This window comes from Nilaparvata lugens, chromosome 5, assembly GCF_014356525.2.
Source record: "Nilaparvata lugens isolate BPH chromosome 5, ASM1435652v1, whole genome shotgun sequence".
NCBI lineage: Eukaryota > Metazoa > Arthropoda > Insecta > Hemiptera > Delphacidae > Nilaparvata > Nilaparvata lugens.
In genome coordinates, this window is record NC_052508.1 from 23046718 (window position 1) to 23059145 (window position 12428).

The 12428-nt window shown below is 34.4% G+C and overlaps 1 protein-coding gene across 1 annotated transcript in view; it reads right to left on the reverse strand.

The window, feature by feature from the left end:
* The window catches only part of LOC111060039 (cell adhesion molecule 2), a 172317-nt gene that overhangs the window by 13913 nt on the left and 145976 nt on the right, over positions 1–12428 (reverse strand). Inside the window, exon 4 of the mRNA XM_039427969.1 lies at positions 8543–8678. Within this exon, the coding sequence (XP_039283903.1) occupies positions 8543–8678 (136 nt within the window). The remainder of the gene's footprint in view (positions 1–8542; positions 8679–12428) is intronic.

The following is a 12428-nucleotide window of genomic DNA, read 5'->3' on the forward strand; positions in this document are numbered from 1 at the left end:
CTCACCAAGGAGATCAACAGTGACATGGACAATCAGATTAAACCAAACTTATTCTTATTTCCACATATTACAACATTACAAATGTTCGAACAATATATGAGAGTGAAACTTTGGGAACACATTGGAGGAAGAAATGTTTTGAGAACTGTTTCTACCGGCACCTCTGCAATTACAATCACATATCCAATTCAGAATGCAACTCATCAATAAGATCGGCAGTAACTTATATAACAGTGATTCTAAGTAACATAAGGGTGGCCACACAGGACTAGTGTGTTGAACATGTGTGTACATACAATCATGTCATCATACATTGCTGTCTCACAGAGGAAAACTTCGAACATTTTGTGAGGTTGTGTTTTTGTATCGTTGCTGTTCATTTTTCCTTTGCTCCTCTATTTGAGATCCAAATATTCTTGTATCATTAAAATTTGTGATCTACTTTCGACTAGCAGTCGTATTTCTGGTATATTTCGTATTTTATCTTAAGAAATGTTGATTGTTAAGAATTCAATTCTCATAGATAAATGTCAAAGTATCCAATTACAAGCGAACACTGCATTAAACACAATTATTATATTCTTGCCTTCTGCTTGTTGACCACCACTTACTCTATTTTCCTTCTCGTGTAGGCTAATTGTGAAGGTGGCAATGTGTTGGATATGCGTTTAAAATTGAAGTAATTGAAACTCTCACAAACACTCATTTATAGAAATGATGAGAATTTTTATACAATTTGCAGGTTCTCATTTCTCTATTCTCCCAGTCTTTAAGCGCTCTTTTACTACTCCGCTTGCATCTCTCACCATTATCTGTTCATCGATTGCAATGAACCGGTAAAGTAGTCCAAATAGGGTTGACGCCCTTTTAAGTGGCATTTGTTTGCTGAACAATATTCATAACTGAACACGAGGGGAAATTGCTATTTAAGAGAGGAAAGCTGTCAGTGTGTAGGGGAAACCATCCTCGTTCACGCTTTTCCGCAATCACTATGCCCCGCGAAGGGGCTTCACTTTTATTTCGAAAACTGATTATAAATTATCGAATTGCACTCGAGCTGCAAAGAGCTATCGATCATGGCCGGCCGCATTGGTTGTGTGTTAATAATTCACTCATTCTGGTGCTAATGCGAGCATGGTAGCCGTGTGCCACTCTTTTGGAATGCGGTGCTCTGGCAGAGAGGTAGTGTGTAGGTGACCAGTGTCAATATTAATGCCTGCCGGGCACACTTTGATGAATGCGCCATGCATTTCGTATATCTGCTCCCCCGAACGCGATTAAAGTTGATTGCAAATTTACGCGAACACGAGCACGTACGATCCACGCTACGAGTATTTTGTATGCATACGTTTTTATCACAACCACCCAAATAAATATAGGCTACTGGTTTGAAAATCGATTTAGAGTTCAAGGCACTTGAATAGTCTTTTATACAATGCAGACCTCATGACAATTCAGAAATACCAATAATAATCGTATCTTATATTCCTATATTATTGATTTTTTTAGAATAAATCGTTTTGGGGAACACGTCTAATCAATATTTTAGGTCACTATTATGCTTTATGTTCTGCTGCTCCATTCGCCTGCATGCCCACATCAATTTCATTCTTTCTGATCTATCCTTTCTCAGGTGTTCGATGTTGTGGGGTTCACGTCTCCTTCTTTCCTCCTCCTTCCCGAAGATCACACTCTGCACTTTTTGTCTGAAGATTTCTCTATTTTAAATGTTCTCTGCAGTGATAGCAGCCTTTTCACAATCCTTCAGCGCCTGCACAAACAATGCTGGCCTAATTTTGGGTTCCATTATATTATCAAAAACTTGTTTTAGAAGTCAGCCATCATCCATTTTTGATATATTATCTCCAAAAAAGAGAGTCTTTTATTCCTCATTGTGTGGATTATGTTTTCGATTTTTCTATGGATCTCCTTGTTGTTACGAAGTCTGTTGTATTCTACCACGTTTTTTCCTGGGCCCAAGAATATTTCGAACTATTTTCCTTTCCCAGCATTCTTTATTATAAGACAATGTAAACAACTATTCAGTCTAGTATATTTCCATTGATCTTTGTTCTTTTGTTACCTGAAGTTTTTATTGGAAAAAATTTAACTAGAGCTTGAGGGTGTTCCCAACTAGTCATTCAAATTCAGAAGGATAAACATAGTTTTATAGTTTCTACGTCAATCATTTCTGTGTCAATAATTCAATACTATTTTTGACTTTACTTAACTTGACTTTGATTTCAGGCTTGCGAAAATTTTGGTCTCACAGCTACAAATTATATTTGATATCCTGTTAGAGCTTCCATTGAATGCTGCCGATTTCTCGTAGTCGAAACACGGTCTAGTAGTAGTTGATCAAATAGATACAGGCAATTTTCGTCGGTTGGATAAATGCATGGGATGGAACGCCGCTTGAACCAATTGGTAAGTGGAGTAGTGGTAGGCAAAGCAGCCATTGATAATCACGTGACTGGCGCTGTGCAAAGCTGGTAAGCTGTCTGACTGGTGTGGCTTGGAATAATCGCACTGCTAGGAACTGTCGCCAAACTTGAACATTAGTAGATTAGTTGCTGAGTGCCGATGCTAGGCTAGTGAGAGTCGGTCTACTAGGAAAACAGGATTTTCTACGAGCCTTTATGAGCCCAGAGCTCAACTCAACACCATGGATAACTTTCGTCCATCCCCTGGACAACTGTGAATTGTCGATATTGAAAGACTTTCGACGGAATCGATAATTGAATTAGCGAGTTTTCATCGATTCAGTGAGGAAGTTGAACAGAAGTGGAGACAAGTTTCGAAGTACAGTAGTTGATGCAATTGAATCCACTGTGAATTGGGTTCGATTGGAATGATTCAAGTTCAATGGTCCCCATTATCTGTCTCTCCTAAATGATTCATTATCACACTGTTCGTCTGTGAGCTTAAAGTATAAATCTCCAACCCGAGTGTATTTAAAAATTCATGTAACTTGAAGAGTCCAAACTAATGGAGGTTCATCTGGCTCTTGTTTTTATTCTGATATAGGATGAAATTCATTCTTATTCATTAAACCAATCTAGGAATAGTTTTATCAAAATGCAAGGTTATTTGGAATAGTTCTAGAATAGCACTTCTCAAATGTTGAATAACTTTCTGCTTGTTGGGATGAAATTATACGAAGAATGAGAAGTATCACATTATGAATATCCCCATAACATGCTTATAATCAATATCAGAAGAGTGGGATCATAACCCTAATCCGGACCTTTTCATTGTTATCTTAATTTGGGGGAGAAATGGGGGAGTACAGAAGGTATCCATAGTTTTCCGCTCCTAATCTATGCTTTTTTGCAATAAAATAAATAAGTGAATACCTCCAAGTCGGATTCTATGACATTCACTCAATCTTCAAAGCGATATTTTCAATCAATTAGGAAAAATACAAGGTTATTGGTAAGTGGAACATATATATTCGACGATAATGGAGTGCAGGAGAGGAAGCTGCTACCTGTTTAGGCGACAAATTGATAAACCCACAAATCCCAATGAATTGATCCTTGTGGAGACTATAATAATAACAATAACAATTGGAAGAGTGCATTATTATCAATTACAAGTTCTCCCTGACGGCTTTGTGGCGAGGTTCTCTCGCCAACTGGCCCGAAGGGAAACTCAATCATAGAACAGCCGTTTAGCCTGCATAGTGCCCTTGCCTCTGTACTTGTAGGCTGTCTACTTGAAAGGACCCCCATAATGGCTGGCCTGTGGCCTCCAGCAAGTTTGCTTCATGTAGATTGCAGAATAATGGGCATAGTCGATATTCAAAGCGCCCAAATTCAGGGCGGTTAGTTCCAGCCTTGTGTCTGGAAGCTTCTCGCCTTTACTCTGCGAGGCAGATTGGAATCCTGTCTCCACTTTTGATGATGATGCACAACTGGGACCGTTTCGGATGAATGGCACGACAATTTTTCCCTCAAGTTGTCTGGTATTGTTTCAAATACTAACAGAATGTCAAAAAATTGGTACTTCAATTATACCATCTAAGTTCTGCATTTTTTCTGACAAAATCTCTTACGAAATAAGAATATAACGATACTGTAAATTACATTATTTGTTAACTTGTGAAAACTTACTTCCTTTAGGCCTACAATACAAAATAATAATTTCTAAAGATTCTTCAGATTGTTGAAGAAGACACAGGAAAAACTGGAAAACGACGAGAGACAGGAACAATGAATTGATTTTGAAAAGTAGTGGAGAGGCATATGGTATCGGATAGATTTTGAAAAATGATTCTATTATCTTCAAATCCCAGAAACATTGAACGTTGTAGTAGTAGAGAAATAATGAGGGAGAGTAGAAAAGGAGTTTATGAGGAGGTGAGTCATGAGAGACATTATCACAGAGAATGGCGGATCTAGTGAAGGAGAATAAGAAAGCAGAGAAAGTAGAAAATAAACGGGAATAGAGAAAAATTCAAAGTTGAAAGTGTTAAACGGAATAGAGCAAACAAATGATCAGGGTGAAATATTGGTAGAATAATACAGTTAATTTGAATATTGAGGAGCATAAGATAGATGAGAAATTTACCATGAATAGAATGTTATAGCAGTGTTCTCACACAAGCTGGATTAAAGAATATAACATCGAAAGAGGATAATCATTATGAGCACTGCACTATCTATGTTGAAGTACTGCTAGTACAGAATTGATGTTACATTTTATCGTTGACAATATTTCGATTGTTTGATTTAATTATATGATGCTGGAATGGTGGTTTGCTGGCGATAGCCATCGAAATTACCAAGTTATTGGATACGAGGCTACGATGGGAGTGCTTTATTGTGACTCAGTAATTGCAATCACCACATAACATGCAGTGGCAAGTACTTCATCAACCTCAAATAATTGATATTACATTCAATTTGTATATATGATGCTGCACTGTATAAATAGGGGATGTCGTATTTGATGTTTGGTAGTATGAACAGTTCCCCACATTCAATTGTTTATTAGTGTTTCCATCAGACTATTTTTGTGCGGTTTACTATAGTAAAATTACGAACAGAACGGTCAGGTAAATATGTTGAAGATTTCAGCTCGTCAGCGTTCCTGTATATCTATAACATTTTTCTATTGTATATATGACGTATCAATGACTCCAAATTTGTTTATCATTGCACAGTTGTTTAGTGGCATTGATCTTCTGTTCGCACGTTGCTAATTCTTTAGGTGTATAACAAATTATCAATAATAATCAACTGAGTACAACGTTGATTAACTCTTATTTGGCAACGATACACTCATCTGTTCATATTTCCATCAGACTATTTTTGTGTGGTTTACTATAGTAAAATTATAGTAGCCTACATAATTTGTGCATATCCATGATTAATGAACAATTTTGTTTTAAAAATTAAAATACAGTGTCATTTTTGCTCTGAATAAAAAGTTCACTCAAGAATAAAGGAAATAATTTATTCTTGATCTTCAATTAGCCGACTGATAGGTTACTGCCGTACCGTTATAAGTTAATGTTAATTGTCAACTAGTAAAGAAGTAAGGTAATGTAATAAGTTGACTGTAGCTATTATTTACTTGGATGTGAATAAATTAATTGTATATTGGCGCTATTTTTTAGTGTAGAATCCTTTTGTACAGTCTACGTTTACGGGATGAGCCGCAAACCACGGTTTACACTGATTCATGTTAAGCTTGTAGTCTATACTCTAAAGAGACGGCGGAGTAAACTAACTCACGAAACAGGCACCCGTTTTTAGTGGCCAGATACTCCATTTTGGTTAGTTTATACAGCAACTTTATTTTCATTGATATCAAACACTTACGAATGGAACCTACAGATCCAGTTTTAGTTAATTGTTGTTTGTTTATTGAAAGAGTTCATCATAATAACTGTAAATCAGTTATTACTACTGTAGCCAAAAATAAAACTCAAGCTGCATGGAAGGTAGTTAAAATTGTTACAAATGTCAACAACAAAGCTATTGATTCACATGATGATAACAATGCTGATTCATTTAACAACTTTTTCATTGAAAAAGATGAGGAGATTAGTGAAAATGTGCCAGTTAGTGGACATCTCAGCTCTCACTACATCAATAAGGCTGACTAATATAGATCTCATACAATTAAAGATCTAATATATATATATATATCTCATCAGGGATTTGTAAATCCAAAGCAGGTGTACGAAATTATCTAGTTGATAGCTCTCTACTCCTTAATGATTGGTGTGCTAGTAAATAATCTATCATTGAACCTAGAGAAAATTTCTGAAATTATGTTCACCTACAATAGAAATTCAAACAATGAAGTAGGGACTGCACCTTTTAAATTTCTAGGTATTGTTCTTGATCCCAAACTTAATTGGCAACCACATGCAGAGTTAATAAGTGAAAAAATAACAAAGGGACTCTACTTGCTGAGAAGGTAAAAGTTTACTGTAGATATTAATTTATTATTAAATGTGTATTTCTCTCAAATACAAAGTTTACTGTCCTATGGTATACTATGATGGGGCTCTAGTACTCATGTCTCAAAAATATTCTAGTACTCATGTCTCAAAAATATTTATAATCCAAAAGAAAGCAATTAGATTGATTTGTAATGTTGATAAGAGGACTAACTGTAAACCTTTCTTTTCAAATTTGGGAGTATTAACTGTCTATTCTCTGTATGTATTATTCTGTGTTAGTTATGTACATAGTAATTTGGATTTTTTAAAAATTAAATAGTGACTTTCATGTATATGAAACCAGAAATTGGAATAATATCAGAGTTCAACAGTTCAGGCTCACAACTTTACAAAAAAATCTTCTGTACACATCTGTTAAACTATACAATTCATTACCACTAGAAATTAAGGCACTGCCTCTTACATTCTTCAAAAGGAAATTAAAAACTATACTGAAAGCTGGAAGTTAAAATACCATCCAAGAATTTTATGTAATTCACTAGACCAAATATTTGTAGGCTACTACTATTTGTATGTATTAAATGTATTATGTAATATCTGGTACCTATTTTTGACGTTTATCAATGCATTGTTAACAATGTCTATGATAATAAAGATTCTTATTATTATTCTTATTCAACTCAGTATTAATGTGAATAATTTCAACAATTAAATGTACTCAGTATACACATACAGATTCTTTAGTTATTTCTCCCCCTGAGTGATGTCCACTAAAGATTGTCCGTGAAAAATGGGAAAGATGAAGATGAGAAACAAGTGAAACAGCAGGTCTGGGAGGGTTCCGAACTCGAATGGTTTTACCTGCCCAACGGGCAGAACAGGCACATGAATATGAACTTATCTGAGCGACAGTTTAACAGCATGACTGCGAAGTCAACCCATTTCTCCAGTTCATTCCTTAACTTTATTCGACTTGATTAATGAGCAATTTATATGGTTAATTGATGTTTTGTTCATCAAACGAACTGTTTCATTAACTCACTCATTAGTGCAGAGCGTACTAAAGCTAATGTTAATAAAGTTAAGGTAGTCAAGTTTCAGTCCAGATTATAGTTCAAGTATATAACACAGTAGCATTGCTACGTAGCTTCTTTCTGTTTGACCCTCGGTGGATTTGGAATCAGAATCGTACAGCTTGGCGCTTCGTAGTGCAGGTGGCGCTAGCGCTTAGCCGAACTGTCAGCAGGCCAGGAAGGGTGCCGTAGTCACTAATTGAAAAAGCGGATATCGGCAAAAGCCCGCGGCAGCAGCATCCTCCTCGCACCACCATTATCTTCAATTTCCTCTCCAACAATCGATAAGTACAGGTATACTAACTACTACAGCTTATCCGGAAAAAATAAAGCCGTTCAAAGAGTTTGCTTTGTGAATCGCTGGATTACATCGGTGATAGAATTCAGCTTCTCGGCACTCAGCTCAACGAAGTTCTATGCTCGAAATAGTTTAGTATCAATAAGACAAATTGGTATTTGGAGCAAAAAATTGATTAAAGTGAAAATTTGGAAAATTCAGGGACACATTTCAAGAGCATTCTTTGGAAATAAAAGTGGATCCACAAAGTAGCCTATATAATATATGCGACTCAGATCACGAATTTCGCCTCCCCCCTCTAAACATTCAAATTACTTCTGGTGTCAAGATTTATTAAAAAATGATTCAGTAGAGAAAATATTGAGTTTTGATTCCAGAATGTGAGTGAGTTTATTAGAATTATTTAAGAATTCCTAGAAACTTCTTGAAAGAGGTATCAAGCTGGGATGATTATAGATTGGAGAGACTTTAGATTTGGAAGAAGATTCTTCGAAGATTCAGGCTTTTCCTACTTCATTGTGAGAAGATTGTTGATGAATGAGAAACATTTCCAATGTCAATTCATTCATTTCAAATAGGTACAATTTCAATAAAACCCGTTATTATTGAAATATTATATATACTGTATATTTTAGCCCTCTAGCTAGGCAGAATAGTAATAGGCAATAATAGAACTTAACAAAGTATAATTGTTTGTTATTTAATAAGGATGGAGAGAGTGAGAAAAATTATGATATTTTACTTTTCACTCACCGACAACAGTCATTTCACCGGAGACCAAAGCCGTGTGGAATGAAGGGGCATCAGCCGATACTTCGCAACTGTAACGACCTGAGAATGGCGTCGAGACGTTCTTCAGCATCACCTGTGTTTCGTTCGAAGAGAATGTCTGCAATAGAGAAAGTGAAATAGTTATCATCCTGAGCAGAAATTCTCTCCTTAATAATATAATAATTATCACAATATTTTTTTATGACTTTTATTGGTGGGGTATCCCTGTCATGAATTCGTTCCATTTCGCCTGTTATCTATATTTGTTAGCATAACCATTTTATTCAATCCCAAACATTACTTATGTATCGATAGTTCTACTAAGTGGAGAGTGTTTTTGTATCTGTAAAGGTGCTCTTCCTGATTTCAAACGTTTTTTACCTCAAGAAAAGCCATAGCTCGTTACTGAAGTTATCGTTTTTCGTTACATTTCAATGCCCATAGTAAAACACTGGCTAGTCCATAATATGAATATTACTGAATCAATTGTGTCAGACTATCAAATCAATATGACTTGAAAAATTGTCATATTCAAATCAATTAATTTGATAGGTTGTCTTGATGTGTTGAAAAATAATGAAATTGTAGAAGTATCAAAGAATGATCACATAATTGATTTGATTTTGTTATTATTGATTTCACATGAGAAAATTTTACAACCGAACATTATTGATTTTACAGAATTGATGACATTAGACATAGATGTTATAATCAAGAATCTCTCTAATGGATAACTGTTGTTTATCAAACAGTGTCGAATATTGTTACTCAATATTGTTGTATGAGGATAAAATAGGTCTTCAGATCCTCAACATCAAACATAGCTTTCTATCACAATATATGAGATACGCAGCACAGAATCCCCTCTGCTATGTTCTTAGTTTGCGGACATAGTAATTTTAGTGTGGACAGTGGACAGCTACATCTTTTAGGTTGCCGTTTGAGTTGCTAATGGATTTGTGTTGTATTAATATTCTACAGAAACAGACGTGGTGTGATGAACAGAGTTACATAATGATGTTTGTGGTCTGAACTAGTATAATCTTGATTTGATATGATGAACAAAACTTGTCATGACCAGATTAAATACAGTTGTTGATTTATTGAGTTTAAATTTTTTGCTAAAACGGCAAAACTGGTGTATTATTTTTCAACCTAGTTTTTATGTACACTATTTTTAAAACGGATCCTGATGGAGCGATGTTGATGAATATAAGTTGCATACTAACTACTTTCTAGACAAATTATTTTTAAATAGGACTGCATGGATTCGAAAATATACTGATGCAATATTACATGATATCCTTGTGAAATCTATGGTGACATATGTCATCGTTCCGAGAAGCTCACAAAGTCATGAGAAGCTGTGAAGTTATAGAAAGAGGATATGGTAGCCTATCTCTCTTGATACGGTCCTGTCCAGTCCAGTACTTGCCTTTTCTGAGATAACATGTGTATATTCTCAGGAAGAAATGGTATTTGGAATGTAATGTATGAGATTATATCAATATTTCAAAGAGTAAACATTTCTCACTGGATTAGAAATAAAGCTGGGTTCATTATGTTTCAGTGATGGATGAGCACTGAACTTGTGATATGAAAGTACTGTTATAGAACATTTCTTCTTCTTCTTAGGGTGCCTGTCCGTTTCGAACGTTGGCGATCATATTATTTGCTATGATGACTTTGTTATTTGCGCTCCGGAACAATTGAATGGAGGTTTCTCCAAACCAGGCTCTCTTCCAAATCTTCCAAATATCTTTAGATATTTCTATTGAAATAGGACATTCGATAAACTGTTATTCAAATCATATCAATTGATTTCACATAATTTTTTTGTGTGGTTAGAGAAAAGGTGATTAAACAATAATTATGCCTTTATATTGGTGGGATTCGAACTCACGACTAGGCAAAGAGAGAAAGACTGAAGTTACGATGCTTTTCACCAATCGGCTAGGCCAGTCTGTGAATAAATTTCTGTTTGTATTCTATTTTATTTTATTCTGTTTGTATTCTATGAATATGTTTATATTGGTGGGATTCGACTAGGCAAAGAGAGAAAGACTGAAGTTACGATGCTTTTCACCAATCGGCTAGGCCAGTCTGTGAATAAATTTCTGTTTGTATTCTATTTTGAATACGTGTATGAATATGTTCTTCAACAGCTATATTTGCTCAGGGTGATATCTCAAAATTCTTAAAGATTCTATAGGTTATTATGTTTTGAACTACCCTATTATGTTTGTCACGTGGTAATTTAAAACCACCAAATATTTTAAAATGAACCAATGAAATGTAATAGAACTATAAAATTGGAAAGAAGGTTAGACCTACTCAAAGGATAAATCAACTTAAATCAAGTATCATTAGCGATTAGGAGTAATAGCGTTATCAAAAACGATAGGAAAACATGTATAATTGTGATTTAATAATTATGAGAACCCATTGGTAAGATCAAAAAAAATATTATAAAGCGGCATACTTATTATTGGCGGATTATAAAAAATAAAATGCATGAACATTGAGGTTAGAATTATTTGTTTACATTTTGAAAAGAATTAGTCGATCTTGAATAAATCGATAATTATTGGAATCAATACTGAACGAATCAGCTGATTATTCGATCAACCAGTATAACAGGTTGAATTATATAAAATTTACTCATAAAGGATATATTATGTATACTAAAGGAAGTCGATGTGTAGAAATACGAACACCCATTATTTCTGTATAAATATTTATTATAATCTAGAAAAGCATGATAAATCAAGAGTAGGCCTATACAAAACTCATATAAAAACTAAATGTATTAACATCGCATGTTAGGATTTATTTATGAAATCAATTTAAGATAAACACTCCATACATTTGTATAAAAACTCTTTTTTAGTTAATTTTTTCTATTATAAAGCCGAGGAAGCCCTGATTCCCAAGGCAACCAATTGCATTGAGTTTATTAAATTGAAGGCCAATCAGAGAGTAGCTTACTGAATTATTCGTGGAAGAGACAAATTTTTCTGAAAACCTCCTTCTTCTGGCTTAAGATCCCGACCTGAGAGGATGCACATGGAGTTTAGGGTTCTTTCTTCCTCTTTTTAAAAATTTTAAAACTATTAAGCCAAACCCTTTTTTAATGTAAAGTATTTGTATTAAATGTCAATTATCTGTGAACTCAGTGCTGTCAAAGAGTTCGTAATTTGTAAAGATTCCCAGAAAAATATCTTTAATTCGAAAGAAACTTATAAAAATCTGGATCACGCGTTAGCCCAGCAGTGATGAAAAGGAGCCTACCTAATTAATTATTGGAAATAATTAATTCAATCCACGAGACCATCTAGAACTTCAGTTCAGTGAGTGATAAGTCAAACGAGCTCGTTTTTTCTACGTTCAGTGGGGTAATTAATAAAAAAGCGCTATTCAAATTAACTTGAATTAAATAAAGGGTCACCACGTGTTGAATAATATCACATAGTTCATAAGAACATTTTATAAATTTATTTAATATATGTAGGAAGCTTACTTCCATGCACAGCCCGAATTCATATAAATCCCTGAGATCTCATGTTTGAATATTAATTTATTAATTATAATTTTGTTAATTGAACAAAGTATATCATATCAAACTTATAGACCGAACAGGTTTTTGTTTGCAGAATTTTGTATTGATTGGAAGTATAGGTATCAGTATTAAATATAATATATTTATGAATTTGAAACTCACTATTGTGAATATTAGCAAAGCCTGTGATAATTATTCAGATTTTTGAAATAGATTATTTAAGTGAATTATAGATATATCGAATATTTTATGCACATATTTTTTATGGGAATATTTTTGTGTTTTATGTCAGCATACAAACTCATAGAA